Here is a 21,616-nt window from a genome sequence, read left to right on the forward strand (position 1 = left end):
TTGTTTTCCCCTCATTACAAGAAACTGTCCATAGCCAGTGTAGCATTAAGGCAACTCCTTTGAGGGTGTGTGTGTATTACAGAGACACTACTAGCAGCGCTGCGTTGCCATAGCTATGCTGGCATGAGCCAGCCGGCAGTGTAGAGGCAGCTTACTCCGACCGAAGGAGTTTTTCCATTAGTGTAGGAACAGCACCTCCCTGAACGATAGTAGCTATATATGATGGAAGCATAGCTGCATCTACATAAGGGATTAGAGCAGCATAGTCAGAGGTGTGGTTTTTCACAGCCCTGACCAACAGAGCTATGTTGACTGACATTTAAATGTAGACCAAGCCTCATATAGTACATGGAAGGGACTAGGGATTCTGAGGGGGATGTTGATGGATAGTACTGCAATTATTCCCTTCTCTTAATTGGATTGGTGCACGCGCTGTTTAAGGATAACCAGAAATGTTCCTTTCTAGTTCTGTTCACAGTGTGTTAGCCAGGCATTCTGCAGTGGCTTAATAAACAACATAAACAAAAGAGTAATCTTATCATCCTTCCTTTCTCATCACACATTCTGCAAGACATAAATGAAGAGAGACGTCTGTTTTAGACATAGCAAAATAAGTGGTCAGACTCTGAGGCCCCTGTTCTGTAAGCTCTTACACAGGTGCTTAAGTAGTCCCATGGTTTTCAAGATAAACACAAAGATAAGTGTTTGCAAGATCAAGGCTCAAGTTCTTTCTTCCTTGCGGGCCTGATCCTGCAACTCCTAAATGCATAATCAAATTGAACTTGCACAAGGCACTCTATTGACTTCAGGGAGGCTACTTGTGTGAGTACGAGTTACTCACATGATTGAGGATTGCAGGATCGAGACCTTGGTGAGCAAGGCACTCAGGTGGCCTATTAAGCAGATGTTGAGGTGAGCATCAGGGTTTACTGTCCAAAGCAAAGATTTACTATAGTAGACAATAAGGGTTGATGTATGCTAAAATACTTGATGTTCACACTCATTATGCGGCTGGTCCAGCACCAGTGATGTTGATTGGAATTTTGCACTGACTTCTATGGGAGCAGGAGCAGGGCTTATGTACATTGTTGCAGAAATCCTAAGTATCATGTCTTCAAACCTGTGCATGCCATTTTAGGACTTCAAATAGCCCATTGTGCAACCACACGAGTCAGGGTTACCTATGGATGTGTGTGTGTACCTGACCATCCCTCTCACATGGGTTACCAGTAGGCTATGAACTGAGGACATTTTGCATGCAGTGCAGATGAGCTGATGATGTCTCTGCTGATGATGTTACTTCCTTTGCTGATAGTAACAAAAAGCTGCTGTTCTCTAGGGGACAATCCCCAGAGGAGGAGACAACACCCACTTTGCCAGTGTTATTACCTTAATACCAACTTTCTTCTGCATCTCAAGGGTATATACATGCCTAAATAGTGCACTAGAAAATACTCGTGAACGTATGGCCCCCAAATCTCTACGTGTTGAGGCTGACAACAGCTGAGAATCTGTAACACTCAAGCCTGTACATTTTCAAGAGGTTCATCTTTTTTCTTTTAGGTTTCAGAGTAGCAGCCGTGTTAGTCTGTATCCGCAAAAAAAAACAGGAGTACTTGTGGCACCTTAAAGACTAACAAATTTATTTAAGCATGAGCTTTCGTGAGCTACAGCTCACTTCTTCGGATGCATAGGTCATAGACCATGTCATAGGTCTCACCCCCACTTGGAGCTGTTGGGCTCCAATGTGGGGACCTGACTTGGTTTCCCTCTAAACTAAAATCCTCGTTTAGATCTAGTAAGCTGCCACCACTCAATCAGATATGTGGATTGAGACACAGTCCTTCCCCAAAATCCTAGGGGATTCCAAGAGCCCCAAATCCATGGAGTTCTTACACCCAGGAGAAATAAACCATTCCCCCTGCTTCCTCCCCCCTCCCTTTTCCTAGGAGAGATACCGGGATTCTGTATTTTCTTGTTTTTCTTTTAATAAATTCTTTCTATAAAGATTTGATTAAATCCCTCTACTGTGAATACAGGGGAGGGGCTAAGACAGTCTCTCTCGGTGGTGAGACAGCTTATCTCTGGGCAGAGAGGGGAGGGGGAAGGTTCCTCCTCTGTGAGTTGATCTGTATTTCCCCAGGGAACGTCTCTGGAAAGAGGAGGGGGAGGGGGAATACAGGGGTGTCCCAGCCCACGTAAATTGACCGAGGTGGTGGCAGCGAAAAGGAGACCTACCCTAGGATTTTAGGGTGGGGGGAATATATGCGGGTCCTCACCTTGAAACCCCCCAGTTTCAAGTGAGGGTAGACTCTGACATGGTCTATGCATCTGAAGAAGTGAGCTGTAGCTCACGAAAGCTCATGCTTAAATAAATTTGTTAGTCTTTAAGGTGCCACAAGTACTCCTGTTTTTTTTTTCTTCTTTTAGTCAGTGTAAATAAAGGAGTTGCACTGAATAGTCTCAAGTGAAATTCCTGTTCCAATGCATTTGTTTTCAGTATAGTTTGTAAATCCACTTCAAACGTTAACTTTCTAGCCATAGAGAAATAGTTCATTCTTCACCTCAGTGTATGGCATTTGCCAAAGAAGTGAAATTTCATTTTTGCCATAACTGAGGTCTTAATCGGCCAAACTGACCCTTTTCAAAAGCTTTATCCCTTCCCTTGTACAGGCTTGCTGCATCAAAACAATGCCAGCCCTGCTGAAAGAGCTTCTTGGCTACCAAGATGTGGGGTTCAGTTAGGCAGGGTGTTATCTTTAGTACTGAAGTTGTAATATTTTAAGGAACTGACATTTTTGCACATTAACCTTTAACTTTCTTCTCCTTTTCTCTTCACAGTGCTAGGACTGGTACTTCCTATATGGATAATAGTCCTAACATCATTTGGTATAGCTATAGTATTTGCTGTTCTAGTGTGGATTTTTGTGTGTCCGTGGATGAAGAGAAAAATAGCAAGTAAGTATTTGGTAGATGAAATGCTAGTGGTGTAAAATCCCTTGTGAACTTTAATATACAGTCGAACCCATTTATCTCGACCTCGGTTAACTTGCCAACCCTATTAAGTCGACGTTTTACAAGTGGAACCGCCAAACTCCCTCTTTGTCTTATGGGTTTCTCATCCCTTATGTCGATTCCCCGAACCCTAATATCTCAAGCCCGGCTCCCCGCGTCCCCGACCCACCGTGTCCCCAGCCGCCCGCTCCCCGGCTCTCCAGCCGCGCGGTTCCCCAGCCGCCCGGCTCCCCGCGTCCCCGACCCACCGTGTCCCCAGCCGCCCGTCCCCGCATACCCGGTCCCTGCCCGTCCCCGCCCGGCCCCGCATACCTGGTCCCCGCTTGGCCTGCCGCCCGCCCGGCCCCGCATCGCCGGTCCCCGCTGCGCCGCCCGCCCGTCCGCCCGGCTCTGCTTCGCCGCCCGCCCGGCCCCGCATACCCGGTCCCTGCCCGTCCCCGCCCGCCCGCCCGGCCCCGCATACCCGGTCCCTGCCCGGCCCCGCCCGCCCGGCCCCGCATACCCGGGCCCTGCCCTTCCCCGCCCGCCCGCCCGGCCCCGCATACCCGGTCCCTGCCCGTCCCCGGCCGCCCGGCCCCGCATACCTGGTCCCCGCTTCGCCTTCCGCCCCCCCGCCCGGCTCCGCTTCGCCGGTCCCCGCTTCGCTGCCCGCCCGCCCGGCTCCGCTTCGCCGCCCGCCCGCCCCCGCATACCCGGTCCCTGCCCGTCCCGACGCCCGGCCCCGCATACCCGGTCCCTGTCCGTCCCCGCCCGCCCGGCCCACATACCTGGTCCCCGCTTCGCCTGCCGCCCCCCCGCCCGGCTCCGCGTCGCCGGTCCCCGCTTCGCCTCCCGTCCGCCCGGCTCCGCTTCGCTGCCCGCCCGCCCCCGCATACCCGGTCCCTGCCCGTCCCCGCCCACCCGCCCGGCCCCGCATACCCGGACCCTGCCCGTCCCCGCCGCCCAGCCCCGCATACCCGGTCCCTGCCCGTCCCCACCCGCCCGCCCGGCCCCGCATACCCGGTCCCTGCCCGCCCGGCCCCGCATACCCGGTCCCTGCCCGCCCGCCCGGCCCCGCATACCCGGTCCCTGCCCATCCCCGCCCGCCCGGCCCCGCATACCCCGTCCCTGCCCGGCCCCGCCCGCCCGCCCGGCCCCGCTTACCCGGTCCCCGCTTCGCCTGCCGCCCGCCCGCCCGGCCCCGCTTACCCGGTCCCTGCCCGCCCGGCCCCGCATACCCGGTCCCTCCCCGCCCGCCCGGCCCCGCCTACGCCGCCCCTGCCCGTCGCCGCCCGCCCGCCCGGCCCCGCATACCCGGTCCCTGCCCGTCCCCGCCCACCCGCCCGGCCCCGCTTACCCGGTCCCGCTTCGCCTGCCGCCCGGCCCGCTTACCCGGTCCCCGCTTCGCCTGCCGCCCGCCCGCCCCGCTTACCCGGTCCCCGCTTCGCCTGCCGCCCGGCCCCGCTTACCCGGTCCCGCTTCGCCTGCCGCCCGGCCCGCTTACCGGGTCCCGCTTCTTTGGCTGCCCGGCTCCGGGTCCCCGTCCACGGCCGCCCGGCCCCGCTTCCCCGTCCCGCTTCGCCGGATCCAGCCACGTGCAGGCACCGCGGTAAGGGGGCAGGGAGGGGGTGTTGGAGAGAGGGCAGGGGAGTTCAGGGGTGGGGGGGTGGATAGGGGTTTATCTCGATCATCGGTTATCTGGACTATTTTTGGCAAACCCCTAGGCCGGCGACATAACAGGGTTCAACTGTATTCTGTTTTAGGTTTTGAAATATAGGCGTTAAAGGAAAGAAAAAGGACTTGCACAATGACTGTATTTAAAACATTTCTTTTATTTTACTGTAAAGTTAAACTAATCAAGGCTTTTTGTTTTACAATAGGTTTTTAACTTAAAACTACCTTGTGATGTCCGCTGAACAGGGTTGCAGAGTTTTAAAAAATAGAAAGCTTCAGATTGCATTAGCAAATTGGAGGACTTCAATAACTTCACCTAGTGAACTTGTAGATAGGCACAAGGCATTTTCATGGTTCTCAGAGAGGCTAATGAAGATAAATATGCTAGTAATAAATTCCCATGAAAGAATGTATGTCTAGATTAATTAACAAAACAGAAACCAAACCACTCAAGTTGCTGTATTCAAGTTTATATTTTTAATGATACTGGCATTTTGTTAGGAACACCAGCAGTAGTATAGATAAGTTTGAATAACCCTAACCATCCTATAAAAGATTGGTTTAGAATTATAATCATGACATTTCCTTAGGCCGGTTAAAGAAAGAAGCCGCGTTGTCAAGGATATCGGATGAAAGTCTTGATAAAATTCAAGAGGAGGAGACACCTGTTTTTAAAGAGCTTCCTGGAGTCAAAGCAACTGATGAGAGCACGATTCCCCTCACTGGCCCAATAACAGAAGCTGCTGGAGTGTCAGATAGCGGCATAGCAAATGGAAACCATCCCCGTGTGCCATATGGTAAGAAAACATTAACTGTCTTGTCTTTCATTGTGTTGATGGGGTATCTTCGTCATGGGCACGTGTTACATCCATCTATATTAAGTATAATTGTCTTTGTAACTTAACAGTTCTTACAAACCCTTCCTCTCACTATGTATCCACTTGTATGTTTTCCTACAGCAGTTCATGTTAGCTATTTTTTTGCTTGCTCACAACTTAGTGAAAATATTCTCTTTTTTTGAGGTAAGTTTTCCAAAGATGATTTCAAAAACAAAGAGAGGAAATGTTGTTTGGCAGTATTTGAGTTTTATATACAACTGAAAAAGGAAATTCTTCTATTCCTGATAATACTTATTTCCTATTCTTAAAACCACATTTTAGAAGGCAGAGAGTACGAAAGCAGCTGAACTATAGAAGTTCAAATTTAGCATGGAAATTCAGAGTATACTGTTCTAGCTAGTTTGGGAAAATGTTGGGCTTGAGTTTACAAATTTATGACCATTTGGAGTATATTCACTAGAAGAATGACACTTACAAGTCCATGTGTGTAATAAAGCTCCCGTTTGAAGCCCTGATTCTGCAAGCTGGTTTGTGTGGCTGGATCCCTGTGCTCACACAGAGCCACATTGATTTGGATGGAGCTCTACATGGATGCAAGGTTTTGTCCTTGCGGCACGGTGCAGTTGGCATGGTTATGGCCTAAGTGTGCAGTGCATATAAGTAAATGCCGTTTTTCACAATTAAGAGGCACAGTTGGCTGAGTGGTGCCTATTAGCTAGTCAGCTGTGAGTTTTTCTTTTTCTCATTGACACCGAAGCAGTGTCTATACTGACCTGTATAATTACTATTAATAGTGGACCATTTGATCTGGTGAGAACAAACTAATTGGATATATTATCTCCATAAATGTATACTACCACTACAGACCTTCTTAAAATAAAACAAAACAACAATATTTTAATGTTGAATAGTTAAAATCCCCAAAGTTCAGAAATGGAAAAGTTAAGGTGTCTTCAGCAATGTTAACTTAGCCACTCTGTGAATCCTGTAATCCACATTTAATATAAACGTGTGTAGACAAGCATACAATATAGATAAAAATAGCAGTGTGTCACTATGTTTATTATGTCAATAGAAGTAAAAAATACAGGATATTCAATATGTTTATTAACATTTCTTTAGCAGCTTTAACTTTTCCGTTTCTGAACTTTTAACTGGGCAACATTAACAACTTTATTTGTAATATTGTTAGCGTGCCCACAGTAATATGCTTTTATTCATAAGCTTTGGGGTTCAGTTCATGGCGTCTGTACAATCAGTGCTCCCAAAATCCAATGATTGACTACCAGTAAAGTTGCATGGCACTATATTATTTATTTAGTGTAAAATTTTCAAACACACTTAAATCTCCATTTTCAAAAGTGACTTAGGCACTTTTAAAAATGGGAGTTAGGTTTCTAGGTCACCTAGGCACTTTTGAAAATTTTCCCCTTACTCTGAAGAAACCCATAGTCAGAGGACTGTTCCTGTCCTGGAATGCTTACAATCTAAATAGACAAGCCAAACAAAGGTGAGTAGGAAGGTAGTATTTACTACCATTTTAGAAATGGGTAATTCAGACAGAGAGAGATTATGGGTAGAATTTTAAAAGTTGCCTTGTGTTAGGCACCCAAATTCCAGTCTAAGGCACATGCCCAAATTCACACAGCGGGTCTGTGGGAGATCTGGGACTTGAGCAAAGATATACTGAGGCACAGATCAGTGCCTTAACCATAAAACCATCCATACTCCCAACTGTAGACATTCCCTTAAAAGTTAACCGTGTTTGGTTCAAAGCGACAAAGAGTCCTATGGCACCTTATAGACTAACAGACGTATTGGAGCATAAGCTTTTGTGGGTGAATACCCACTTCGTCAGACACATGTAGTGGAAATTTCCAGAGAGCATGTTTGGTTTTAAATTGATCAATGCATTCATGTATCCGAGATGAACTTCTGTATCATATACTGCAGATGGCTGTCCCTTCAGCCATTTACACCTTGTTTTGGTGTCTTGATAAGCATAGAACTTTCATATTTCATATGATAGAAATAAAATCTGACCATCTGCCTTTACAGGAAGGGCTTTTTCTATGACGCAAACCACCATGAAATCTCCTGTTTCCAATGGCACTTTTAATTTTGATGGCGGCCATGTGAGGAGTGATGGCCAGGTGTACCACACTGTGCATAAAGACTCAGGGTTGTACAAAGACTTGCTACACAAAATACATCTGGACAGGGCAAACAACGATAGGCCCTCACAAGAAAACAATTACAAGATACTGCGTCGCAACAACAGCTACACTTGTTACACAGCTGCCATCTGTGGAATGCCAGTCCATTCATCCTTCAAGGCAGTTGATCCATCAACCCCAGAAGACAGTGAAAAGTTGGTGGGAGACACAGTGGCCTATTCTAAAAAGAGAGTTCGCTATGATAGCTACTCTAGCTACTGCAATGCTGTAGCTGAGGCAGAGATTGAGGCAGATGAAGGTGGTGTGGAAATGAAGTTGGCATCAGACCTAGCAGATCCTAACCAACTCCCAGAAGATTCTGTAGAAGAGGAAAAGGAGGAGAAGGACACCTCTCAGGTCCACCTACTTTTTCACTTTCTCCAGATCCTAACAGCCTGCTTTGGATCTTTTGCCCATGGCGGTAATGATGTCAGGTAAGTGTGTGAGAACTCACAAGCGGAGTGCTTATTAATTAAACTCAGTGCTTGGAGAATTATTTGGCACCCAGGAGGGGTGTATGTAAGCACTGAGACATCATTGCTTTGCTAGAGAATCTTACTACATTGATATAGCCAATGTTTCTAAAGACTTGGGCTGCTCAATGAATATTTTCTTTCCCCATAGTGGTAACCTCTTTTCTATTCTATGCTTAAATAGTTCAAGTTTTGGTGAACTGCAGCACACGGAGGCCCCTGTCAGGGATCAGGGCCCTGTTGTGTGGTAGACTCTGCATAAACAAGCAAAACAAAGACAGTCCCTACCCTTGGGAGCTATTTTTACTCGGAGATCAGAGCCCATCAGCAAATGAGAAGTTTAGACTATTTTTGTCAGTGTGCTTAGACTGAAGTTAATCTTTCATCATGGTGCCCAATCATTCAGTGTGTTCCAGTCATGTAGAATTTCTCTGTTCTCATTTTACTAACCAAAACAGCGTCACCAGCTCACTGTCTACTTCTTCCAAAGCTCTGGGGGCTGGGGGGGGAGACTTCCCAAGGTGCAAATGGGGCCCACCAGGGAGTTGCTGCCTCTTGTGCCTTTGAAAATATCCCTCTTAATAAGCAGGCTTAGTGATGCTGGTCCCACTGCTAAACTGTGGGGCACCCTACTATTAACGTCTCTCCACTCTGAAGATCAAACGTTCTGTTACAAACTGGCTACAGTTTGTGTTGGGGGGTAAAGAGTTGACATGAAAACCAAACTTTGAGCCCGCTTCTGACACCTTTGCTCATGGGGAATAGGATTTTACTCCCATTCATTTCAATGAGACCACTAGCATGATTTCCAAAGTCTGCACTTCTGTAGGAGAAAAGACATGGCACAGACTCTCTCCAGTCTGACTTATTGCGCTTAATAGTTTAATCCCTTCACATGATTTTTTCATTTTGACTAGATTCATACTTTGTTCTGGGATCCACTTTATTCCCCACTTTGCCCATTTCAGAATATTTTTGTAATGTGGTTATGGGAACTAAACAAACGTTTAAGTGGTTTTAACTGGCTGCATATACTATAGTACATTCTTTTGAGACTGACTTGCTACTGCAGCAATGATCCAGGAGTGCATTTTGCATGTCACATAGTGTTGGTCCATAGATGTGGACCCTTACTCCCACACAGCCCATGCTGAAATAATTAAGGATGTGGCAGGTGCTAGGGTCTTCCCATCCATATCACACTGCAGAGCAGGGGTCAGAGGCAGGCATCAGCGCACCAAGTGCGTGTCTGGGGTGGCAAGCTGCGGGGGGCGGCCTGACGGTCACTGTGAGGGTGGCAGTCAGGCAGCCTTCGGCGGCATGCCTGCGGGAGGTCCCCGGTCCCACGGCTTCGGCAGCAGGTACGCCGAAGGCGCAGGACCGGCAGACCTCCCGCAGGCATGTCGCCAAAAGCTGCCTGACTGCCATGCTTGGGACTGCCGTGCTTAGAGCCACCCCTGGTCAGAGGGTGCACATTTTTATCATATACTTTGTTTATTTCAAGGTCTCTTGACTGATAAAATTGCAAGGACAAAACAGACTTCACTTAATTTTGTGCAAGGCATTTATTTAACTGTTGCTTGTTAGCCTGTTTTTCTTTAATTCTGTATTGCGTATTATTTGTATTGTGGTGATGCCTGGAGGCTTCAGCAAAGGCTTGGGGTTCCTTCAAGTTAGGCACTGTGTATATACCACAAAAGGATGGTTCAGGATCTCAGGGCTCCAAATCTAAGGCCCTGATCCTGCAGTTGACTCATGTGGATGTATTCCTCCCTACTCCTCTGCGGAGCCCCATTGACTTTACTGAAGCTCAGTGCAAATACAGGAGTGTGTCCTTGTGCAGTCAGCTCCAGGATCAAGGCCTGAGCGTAGGAGTATATCCCAAGCAGTGTTTGGGATAAGCACTGTAAGAAATGGCAAACTTCTTTATATCTCACCAACTCTTCTGGTTCCCCCCCTCCCCCATGTTGAAAAAAGGCCCCCTCAGTGTCAATAATGACTGGTGGGACTGGTTGTGAGAGCTTTAGACCAGGACAAAAGGGTAGAATAAGGTGACAGGAGTCAAAAAGGCAAAGTGGTAGCGTAGCAGGGGGTGGTTTAGGAAGGGGAGAGGAAATAGGGCAATAAATATGGAGTTGCACTGGACAATACCGGAATAGAAACCCTTTAAAATAAAAAGGGAGGGATGTGAGAAAGGCAGAGTCTCGCAGAGGCTGAGCAGTGATAGTGGCCAGGAAATTAGGTACCCATGTGTAATGCAGCATGGCAGTGCAAAGGATAATGAGGTTTTGGGCTGCTGTATCGCGCGCACACAGGCTACTGGCACGGTGCTTCTGATCAGGAAGCCTTTTCTCCTTCTGCGTGGCTTGCGCCCCTAGGTTGCAGGAAGTGGCCATGAGCAGGCTGTGTGCTGTTGTGTGGGTTGCCTTTTGTCTGGGAGGCTTGGGGCCCAGCGCTTCCACTCTTCTTTTGGATTTGTGGTGGCCGCTGTTTATGTATGTTGGAGGAAACTTACGAGGCTTAGCCAGCTCACTCAGTTTGTATATGCCACCTTCCTCCAGCCTTCTTCCTCCTCTCTCACCAACAGAAGTTGGTCCAATAAAAGATATTACCTCCCCACCTTTTGTCTCTAATGCCTTGGGACCAACACAGTTACAACAACACTGCATACCTTTCTCCAGGGGAGAGCACACTCATTTCTGCCCGGTATTAGAACCAATTCCTTGGGGCCAGAGTAAGATAACTTGTGGGGCTATTATCACGGCTGCTGAGGCATTTTCCAGTGACGAGTACGCTGCCCTAGAGAGAACCTTTGACTCATGTTGCATGGCAGTTCTTGTGGACTGAGTGTTCCTGGTGGATTCTGACTTGAGGTTTCCACGCTGCCCTTCCTGGCTCTACACTGTTTGCTAAAACTGCAGTTTCCCTGAGACGAGAACTCTCCAAGTTCTCTCAGTCTCCCCAGGGGAAGGGCACCCTTCTGCTTGGTCTCTCTTTGAGGCAGACGGCTTTCTGTTTTTAGCAGGCTCTACACAAGTCCCAACTTCCAAAAAGGCTGTGGTTAAGCCCCCAGCGCTGCTTGCCAAGGTTAAAGCTGTTTCAGCCCCCTCAATTCCCGTGGACAAAGCGGACCTGTATCTTTGGTGAACTTTAGAAGGATGTGATTCAGATTCCCAGATAAGAGGCAGCCCCCTGAGTATTGAGCTGTGGAGCCACATCCCTTCAGGCTTGCAAGTTAGCCCCACAGAGGTCAGGAATTTCCACTCTAGCAAGGTAGTGGACTCATTTTTCAAGTTGTCCTCTAAAGCAATCCAGAGATTTGGAGAAAATATATCATTTAAGAGACTGTAGTCCCAGTGTCATCTGATGCTTTTCCAAGGTTATAGCCTATACAACATTGCTAAAATCCTACCACCAAAACCCTGGGCCAGACTCTCTCACATTCCGACTTCTGCAGCCTTTTTAATTCTGTCTTCAGCTTCTCAACTTACCTGTTTTCAGTCCTTTACAAATGCTGCTGCAAGGCTTCTCTTTCACTCTCTCTCTTTGAATCCTGTCAGCTAACTTCCCTTTCTTTCTGTCCTAAGTTTCTCTCTTAATCCACATCTTCAAGGCTTCATCTCCTCCTGCTCCCTTACCAGGCTCCTCACTCCCGTCTTGTCCTCCTTCCCCAAGACTCCCCCTACATTGGAACACCCACCCCTCATTTGCCACATCTCTTCTGCCAGGCCCTTTCCTACGGACCCTTCAAGTGTGGGAGAGGATAAAGAGAGAGAAGAGGGGGAGAGTTATAAATTATCAGCTGTATGAAGTTTGATGTTTGCCCTATTTTATATTTTATGTAAGTTCATTATAGTGATGTACAGGCTGGTTGATAATTACATGTAGACTCAGCAAAGAATCCTGTGGCACCTTATAGACTAACAGACGTTTTGCAGCATGAGCTTTCGTGGGTGAATACCCACTTCTTCGGATGCAAGTAGTGGAAATTTCCAGGGGCAGGTATATATAAGCAAGCAAGAAGCAAGCTAGAGATAACGAGGTTAGATCAATCAGGGAGGATGAGGCCCTGTTCTAGCAGTTGAGGTGTGAAAACCAAGGGAGGAGAAACTGAACAAGTGATGTCTAATGTGGATTGTATTGTAAGCTTCCTGCAGGTCAGTGTTCTCCCATGCTTTGTACATTGTTGATTGGACTTTTGGTGCACAGTAAATAATAATATGGATATGTTCCATGTGTTCCATCATACAGAAGAGACTAGGGGAAGACTTTTGATTCAGGCCTTGAAGAGGTTAAATCGGTGTATTGCCTCCCAAACCAAGTTAGAATGGACTCACTGACCATGATAGCTGAGCCAGGAAATCTGGCCTCAACAGTCCTTCATGATGCATATTTCCACATGCTAATATCATACCAACACCGTAAATAGCTCAAATTTTTGCCTTAGGATTCAGCATTTGCAGCACTCTGGGCTCCTCTTTGGGCTGACATCAACAGGGATAGTAGCAATAGCGGCTGACTGTTCAAAGCAGCAGAGAGCAACGATAATACCTTATTTGGCTGGTTGTTTCGTTCAGGCCACCTCCATGCTGTAAGCTTAAATGTGCTGTGGCAACGACACTGGATCTGTTCCAGAGCCAATCCAGGAGCCATGTGACAACATGGTGTGCACGTGCTGAATAAAAGCTAAAGAATTTTAAATCCCAGCTAAATGCGTTAGAACAGAAGCTCTGAAAAAATGTTGTTGTTAAACTTAATTAATTGTGTGGCGTGTACAGGTTTCACTGGCTCAGCACTCAGGCACAAGCGGAGCACACGGGACCACTCAGAGGTTAACACAAGAATGAAAAGGGCAGTTTAGCAAAAAGATGTGCCCCAAGAGTGTGACTGCATGCAGAGCTGCCAGTGTTTGGTTGTCTGGGGCTAAGTCTCCAAACAAGCTGGAAGGGCTGGGGCCCTACTGGCCGCCAGAGAGGATTGTATGCATCTTCTGGAGGACTATGGATTTTAGTGATCAGGAGCACAATACTGTTCCTCGTGCAATATTGTAAAAATACCTAACCGTAGGTGATGGGATCCAGCTAGGCATTCAGAAGTCTGAATTGATGGCTGTCCCCAAGAAGCCTCTCAGTCCTGTCTCTCCACACAAAGGGGTTACCCTGCCTGTAGCTGACTTTTGGCGGGGGACCCAGTGACCTAATAACCCACTGGCATGCTGGGCACCTTCCTAATCCTCTGACACCATCAGAGGCAGGGCACAGTGCTCACCAAGGGCTTGGTCCAGAGCCCACTGCAGTTAATGGAAAGGCTTTATCTGAATTCCGTAGTCTTTGGATCAGGCTCCCAGGGATGTGATGGATTCTCCATCCCTTGGGGTCTCTAAAAGAGAAGATCTAGTTCCACCACAAATTTCTGGACTTGCTGCAGGAATTTTTGGATGAAATCTAGGGCCTGTGTTCTGCATAGAATCAGATTACGGGATCCCGCCTGTGTGTGTGTTGGGAGTGGGGTGGGAGGAGAGTCTCCTTTATTAGCTCATTTCCTCAGATTAGATTGGATGTTTTTGTAAAAGAGACATGCTCTGGTTCAAACAGGAATTGATTCAGAGAAGTCCTGTGGCCTGTGTGTTACACACGAGGGCAGACTAGGTGACCAGAGTGGTCCCTTCAGGCTTATATTTATGAGATAGATTTTGTTTCTTCCCACCTCATCCACAAGGACTGGGAGTGTTGGAGGGGACAGATTCCCTGCTTCACAGGGTTTCCTGTGTCAGCTGTGGCAACTCAGCCTTCCTGTGCTTCAGTTCCCATCTGGCCAGTGGGGATAATAGTCTCCCCTATTCAGGACTCATTAGGAATCACCTCCTCTATCTCTGCTACTACAAGATGAAATTAGGTTGTCCTCTATCCAGTGCCCTGGTGTGTGAGGCAGAGGGGAACTGGGGGGAGTATCTGTTCCTTCTGAAACCAAGTTGCTCATCATCCTCTCCTCAAGGTACCCTATCAGACTCTGTGGCCAGATGCTGGCCCAACAGTCAGATTCCCCTCCTCTCTGCCCCTGCTTAGCAGCAGCCTGCCCAGCCAGACTCCTCCAGGGCTAAGCACTGATCAGCAGGTTTTGCCTTGCCTGTTTGTCGTGTGATACTAGCAGGTAACCCTTTCATTGTGGACTGGGCTTGTTCAAGTCAGAGATACCTTTTGCCAGTGAAAAGTGTATACAGTATAATTAAAACTATTTTAATACAAAAAAGCATCTGTGCTGTTGCAGTGTATGAAGACTTTTCTATCTTCTGACCAATTGCTAGCAGGGCTTTTAAGTGTCAGTGATGAGTCTCTTACCATCACTATGAGCCAACAATTTACTTGTTCTAAATTTACCTGCTGTTAATTTCAGTGACACTTTGTTCCCGTATTATGTAACAATATAAAAAGGAGAGACTGATCAGTTTTCACTACATCCTTCAAGTCAGATTTTCTGCCTGGCCGTACCCCCAGTCTGTTTCTGCACCCATAAGAATGCAGGTACCAGTAAGTGCATTTAGACGTCTACTTACTTATTTGGGCATGCAAATCTGGTACTTAAACACCTAAATAATGTAATTTGGACCTACAAACTGTGGGCACAGCAATGAAGTCTTGGTTTAAAAATTGTAAGTGATTCAATCACGTGACTCTTCTTCCTTCCAGGCAGAATCGTGTTTGCAATCCTACACTACAAGGCTTCCACTCATTTCCTTTGTGCTTCTATTGACTTTATCATTCTGAGCTATATCTCAAGCATTCACAATGACTCCTTAGAAGATATATCAGCATATGGGAATCTTAGAATATTTTTGCTAATTGAAATTACCTTATGTTTAGCTAAAATTTATTTAATATGCAATGGATTTAATCAGCGTAGTGCTTCTAAAAATCAGATTTTTATCTCCATTTTTCAGAGTTTTTACTAATTTAAACCATTTATTGCTGCTAGGGCCTTTCTCCAAATCACTAAGACTCTTTTACCCAATTAAAAGTCAAACAATAAAACCACTTTTAAAATAATACAATTTACCATGCAATTGGAATGTCTCTCTTTTTTTGTCATGCATTCCTAAAAGAAACTTCCTTCCTGATTACTGCTCCAGGCCAGTTCTTGGAGTTATTTGCTTGGGATGGAAATATTATACTGATCTGTAAGCAAAATCCATTTATGCAGTGTTTCTCACATCATTTTAAAGCTTGATTCCTCATGAAACAATGGAGTGAGAGTAAGGGCCTCATTTTAGATGGAAGAAAAGAAGATACAGGTAGTGGAAAATAATATAGTAAAGAGAATGGCAGGCAAGTGGAGGGTACACAGAGTGTGCATGGAAGAAATTAGAGGAAAGATGAACTTGGGACTCTGAGCGATAGACTGGAGAGTGCACGGTTGAGGTGGGCTGGACATATGGTAAGTATGGGAAAAGAAAGACCATCAAAGAGAGCTTGTGAGGAAGAGGACTGCCAGAAAGGATGTGAAAGCCCGAGGATACGATGGAAAGACTGTCAAAAGAAGTCTGAAGAGAAAAAGACAAACTCCAGGACCTATGAACCCAAGCCAAGGACCAATTGGAGTGGCAAACAATCATGGGCACCTCTTTCATCCCCCATGTAAATGGGAAAAGGAGTCGTGAAGTGTAAGGGTCGCATTCTGCTTCAGTGCTTCCTAGGAGGTGCTGAGGACTCTCGACTCCCAGCGACTTGGGCAGGATCAGGCACTGATACTTTATTCCAATGAAAGCTGGGACTCCAGTTTTGAAACGATATAAATGATTAACTCCTAGCCCTGGTGGCTTGCCTTGTACAGTATCAGACCTCAAAGCTGTCCCTTGCTCCAGCTGTGTGTTTTGGTACTGTGCCAGGAGTAAATATAGCCAGTCCTGGACCCAGGACAAGTGTAACTGTCCATCCTTGGACTCTGCATTCTCAGAATCCTACTCGCTGTTATCAGTTTGTAAAGAGAGTAGCTGCCTATTAGATTTTAAGTCTATTGAATTGTGTTTGACTTTTTAAAATTATTTATCTTCCGTTTTGTAATCACTTAGATGTGATTAGAATCTGATAATTACAATGCAATCTTCCTTTTGTGCTCCCTTGGGTTGGGGTAAGGAAAATACCAATTAGCAAGTCATATTGCAACGTACCATATCAAGGAAAGTCCTGTACAATCAGTAAAGTATATTTGCCTTGGGTAAGAGTTAGTATGCTTTCTTCAGCGGTGTTAGCCTTGGCATTGTGACACAGGATTCATAGAACCTCACCTCAGCTGTACAACTGGGGCCAGATTTCCAAAAGCATTCATTTTACCTTTAGGTACTTAAATGAAGCATGTGTCCTGATTTCTCAAAAATATTGAGCTTCCGCTTCCCTCTATTGACAATAACAGGAGCTTTTGCTGGATGCTGAGCTCTTTTGAAAATCTGCTGTAGTCTGCTAAAGTGGCTGCATATATCGATAATCCATAGAATCACAGGAAAGTAGGGCTGGAAGGGACCTCATCAAGTCGAGCCCCCTGCAGTAAGGCAGGACCAGGTAAACCATGAACATCCCCGACAACCTCTCCCAGCTTGATGTTATCTGCACATTTTAAAGCATATTCTCCACTCCATTGTCCAAGTCATTTAATGAAAATATCGAATAGTACTGGACCCAGGACTGATCCCTGTGGAACTCCACTAGATATGCCCTCCCAGTTTGACAGCAAACCCTTGGTAACTACTCTTTCTATAGGGTCTTTCAATCTGTCGTATAGGCAACTTAAAGTAATTTCATCTAGACCACATTTCCAAAGTTTGGTTATGAGACTGTCATGTAGGACTGTGTCAGAAGCCTTACTAAAATCAGGGTTTATCATGTCAACTGCTTCTCCCCCATTTACCAGGCCAGTAACTCTGTTAAAGAAGAAAATTAGGTTGGTTTGTTCTTGACAAATTTGTGCTGGCTATTCCTTATAATCCTGTTCTAATCTAGGTGTTTACAGATTGATTGTTTAATAATTTATTCTAGTATCTTTCCAGGTATCAAAGTTAAGCTGCCTGGTCTATAATTCCCCAGGTCCTCCTTGTTCCCCTTTGAAAGTTAACTACTGTGTTTGCCCTTCTCCAGTCCTCTGAGACCTCACGTGTCCTCCATGAGTTCTCGACGATAACTGCTAACGGTTCCGACATTGCTTCAGCTAGTTCCTTAAGACTAAGTACTTTAGGATGAATTTCATCATGTCCTGCTGACTTGAGTACATCCAACTTATCTAAATACTCTTTAACCTGTTCTTTTCATATTTTGGCTTGTGTTCGTTTTCCCCGGTTGTTAATGTTAATTGTATGGAGTATCTGGTCACCATTTCACTTTTTAGTGAAGACTGAAGCAAAATAGGCATTAAACACCCCAGGCTTCTTGAGGTCATCAGTGATTGGTTTTCCTTTCCTGCTGAGTAGAGAACCTCATGTTCCTTTGTCTTTTTCTTTCTCCTAATGTATTCATAGAACCTCTTCTTATCACCTTTTATGTAACTCATTTTGTGCCTTAGCCCAGCCCTGCACAACTCGTAAAGTGACGAGGGCCATATTACTCCAAAGAAAATAGCTGAGGGCTGAAACCCCCCCAGCTGCACTGAAACACCCCCCTCCAGCGCCGCACAGCCCCGCTGAACCCCCCCAGCTCTGAGCCCAGCACCTCTGAGCTGAGCACCCCCCTGACCCCATCCACCCGCAGCCCTGACCCCCAGCTCTGAGCCCAGCCCCTCTGAGCCAGACACCCCCCTGACCCCTAGCTCTGAGCCCAGCCCCTCTGAGCCGGACGCCCCCCTGATCCCAGCCCCCCCAGCCCTGACCCCCAGCTCCAAGCCCAGCCCCTCTGAGCTGGACACCCCCCTGACCTCAGGCCCCCCTCCCCTTGGGCAGGGGGCGAACCCAGCAGCCGGGCGGTCGGAGCGCGGCACATGGGGCTGTGAAGTCGGGCCCTCCTCGGGCAGGGGATAAACCCGGCAGCCCCCCCCCGCCGCTTGCCCGCGGGCCGCACAGAGGGCCCACACGGGCCATGTGTTGTGCAGGCCTGCACTAGCCCTTTTGATTTTTTTCCTACATGCTTGTGCTATTCTTTGATACTCCTCCTTAGCAATTTGTCCTTGTTTCCACTTTTGGAAGGATTCCTTTGTGACTTTCTGGTCACTAAAGAGCTCCTGATGGAGCTATATTGGCCTTTTCCTATTCTTCCTGTCTTTCCTTCACAGGGGGATAATTTGCTGTTGTGCCTTGAGAAACTGCCATTCTCCTGAACTCCTTTCCTCAATCATGATAGTCTTGCTGATCGGTTTAAGCCATAAGAATGTTAAATATGTTCCCTCTACGTGTATTTGGTAAAGAAATATTTAAAAGTATTTAATGTCAGTTCCTTTAGGCCTGCTTCACACATTCCTACATTTATTTTTTTCCTAATGAGAAAATACGAAACAGAATAATGCAGATGTTAGATTTGATCCAGCCAACATAGCAGACGTAAACTCTTACCAAGGATCTCTGATGTGGTGCCAGAAACTGCAGGTTTTTCCCTGAACGCTGTCACCATATTCTTCCATAATTCTGACTCTTAAGTCACTGAAAGGAATCGCTGAAGACCACAGAGTAACAGCATTGAATTGAGAGTTTAGATGCAGCATTTATTTTAGCGTTAGGTCTCTCCCTTTTTATGTCATTCTGACTTGATCAGCTGCAGGGCAACACTTCTCATCAGCACTAAGGCATAAGAACAGATGTTGCACATATTCGTGCTGCTGCTACTTTCAGAGTGCAAGTCAGAGGTGTGTACAAAGTTGGCTTACAAGCTCTCTAGTACCCTTCTCTGACCCTGGCACAGCTTCTGCGCAGAGCTGGGTCCACGGTGTCATGTCAGAGCAGCCTGACATTTGCTTTACCTTGTAATAGCTGTAAATGGCCACAAAGAGTTGATATTGCAGCCAGAGTTTAACATGGTGCACAGGCACACCAGCCATGTCCCAGTATTGCCATCCCTGAGCATTCAAAAATGAGATTTAAAAAAAAACCAACCAGTCACCTTCTTGTAACTGTATCAGAGGGGTAGCCGTGTTAGTCTGGATCTGTAAAAAGCGAAAAAAGAGTCCTGTGGCACCTTATAAACTAACAGACATATTGGAGCATGAGCTTTTGTGGGTGATACCCACTTCATCAGATGCATGCAGGGGTGAAAGTAACTTACAGGACTTACTGGTACTGCTGGAGTCCTGAGGGGGCGTGGCCTCATCTGGAAGAGGCAGGGCCTCTTGAGATTTAAAGGCCCTGGGGCACCGGCTGTGGCTGGGAGCCCCAGGGCCTTTAAATCAACCCGGGGGCTCCCAACTGCAGAGGTGGCTGGGAGCCACTGGGGCTCAGGGGCAAATTAAAGGGCCCGGGGCTCGGCCGCCGCAGAGCTCTGGGCCCTTTAAATCCCCACCGCAGCTCCGGCAGCCAAGCTCGGGCGTGGATTTAAAGGGCCCGGAGCTCCCACCGCTGCAGGGAGCCCCAAGCCCTTTAAATCCCAGCCCCGGCCTGGCCACCGAGCTGCGGGCAGGATTTAAAGGGCTCTGGGCTGCCCGCAGCAGCGGGGAGCTCTGAGCCCATTAAATCCCGGCCCCAGCCGAGCCGCGGGATTTAAAGGGCTCGGAGCTGCCCGCCGCAGCGGGGAGCTCTGAGCCCTTTAAATCCTGGCCCCAGCCTGGCCGCCGAGCCGCGGGTGGGATTTAAAGGGCTCTGAGATCCGGGGAGCTCCGAGCCGTTTAAATTCCTGCTGTGGAAGCCGGTGCGGTCTGGCACGGCATACTGGCTCCTGCCGGTACGCCGTACTGTACCGTACCGGCTTACTTTCACCTCTGGACGCATGCCATTCTTGTAACTGTTGCTCTTCGAGTGCTTGTTCATGTCCATTCCAATCAGGTGTGTGCGTGCGCATGGGCATGGTAGCCGGAAGATTTTTCCCATAGCAGCATCTGTCAGGTCTGTACAGGAGCCTTCTGGAGTCGCGTCTTCATGGCGCCAAGACATCTGTAAGGTACCAACTATCCAGCATTTCTGGAAAATTATTTGCCTAATAGAAACTTCTGTCAGTTTCTGCCATAGTGATCAACAGTGAAATGTAGGCAACAAGGGGCTCCCGAATTTGGATCTGATCACATTTGTCACACCCTGCAGTCTTCGTTACAAATGCCATTGTACAAAGTTTTAATCTATTTCATGTGGTGGGATTAGAATAATGCTACACCCAGTTTTGGAGAAAAATGAATACAACAAATGTGACTTGTTGAAAAGCACTTGCCTCTGTTTTTATAACCCCGATATATTTTATTTTCTCAGCAATGCAATTGGTCCTCTGGTAGCTCTCTGGCTTATATATGAACAAGGAGGTGTAATGCAAGACGCTGTGACTCCTGTCTGGCTGCTGTTTTATGGAGGTGTTGGGATCTGTGTAGGTCTCTGGGTCTGGGGTAGAAGAGTTATCCAGACAATGGGGAAAGACCTCACACCAATCACACCTTCGAGGTATGTACAGGATTACTAATTTGATTGCCTGAATTTCTAATAGGATCTAGTTTGAGAAATTGCTGCTGTAGTTTTGCTTTTAATTGTGTGGACTGCTGGGTTTGCTTTTGATTTGATTCTAATGGTAACTTGTTTGACCTCCTACCTTGTTAAAAAAATCCCTGTAAATGAATGTGGTATGAGTTTGAATTGTAGAGGTCTAGTTGACAAAAGTATTCTACTGCTGTCCTAATTAGCATGTGAAACTATGACATTTGGAAATGACAAAAATTAGCTTTCCCCATGTGCTTCATAACATTAAAAATATGAATCTGACTCTTATTTTTGCTTTAAATGCATACTAGACCTCTGCTGCCACTAACCTAATGACTAATTAAGCATGATTCACTGGACTGTAGAGTAGTAAAACAGCCTGAAGCAGTGAGCTGAGCAACTAGTTTAATGCAGATAACTAGTGTGTATTGTTTCCATTATTCAGTAGTCCATTGTTCTCCTAATGTAATTCTATGACCAAATCAGCTGGAGGTAAACAGTTAAAGAAGATACTGGTAAGACTTTGGCACACTGCATGGTGTCAGTCCAAACTGATACAAAGAGTGACTGTGAAGTGTTTTCTTATGCTTCCTGCAGTGGATTCACTATTGAGTTGGCTTCGGCGTTCACAGTTGTGGTAGCTTCCAATGTTGGACTTCCTGTCAGTACTACACACTGCAAGGTATGCTTTTGCCATGTGACTGCAGTCATGGCAGTCTGGACTGTACATCTTTAAGTTTGCTGCTCAGGTCGCTGTACAATGGCATGATTCAATGCAGGGAAAAGCTGAAATAGTTCTCTTCTGCAAGGCAAAATCAAATGTATGAGGCATGGCCCAGT

At 46.9% G+C, this 21,616-nt stretch overlaps 1 protein-coding gene across 5 annotated transcripts in view; it reads left to right on the top strand.

The window, feature by feature from the left end:
* The window catches only part of LOC123371255 (sodium-dependent phosphate transporter 2), a 77,574-nt gene that overhangs the window by 47,737 nt on the left and 8,221 nt on the right, over nt 1-21,616 (top strand). For all 5 annotated transcript variants that reach the window (XM_045018637.1, XM_045018634.1, XM_045018636.1 and 2 more), the window contains exons 6-10: nt 2,842-2,958; nt 5,259-5,465; nt 7,566-8,157; nt 20,558-20,743; nt 21,374-21,458. In XM_045018637.1, the coding sequence (XP_044874572.1) occupies nt 2,842-2,958; nt 5,259-5,465; nt 7,566-8,157; nt 20,558-20,743; nt 21,374-21,458 (1,187 nt within the window). The remainder of the gene's footprint in view (nt 1-2,841; nt 2,959-5,258; nt 5,466-7,565; nt 8,158-20,557; nt 20,744-21,373; nt 21,459-21,616) is intronic.

Source organism: Mauremys mutica, chromosome 5 (assembly GCF_020497125.1).
Source record: "Mauremys mutica isolate MM-2020 ecotype Southern chromosome 5, ASM2049712v1, whole genome shotgun sequence".
NCBI classification, from domain to species: Eukaryota; Metazoa; Chordata; order Testudines; family Geoemydidae; genus Mauremys; species Mauremys mutica.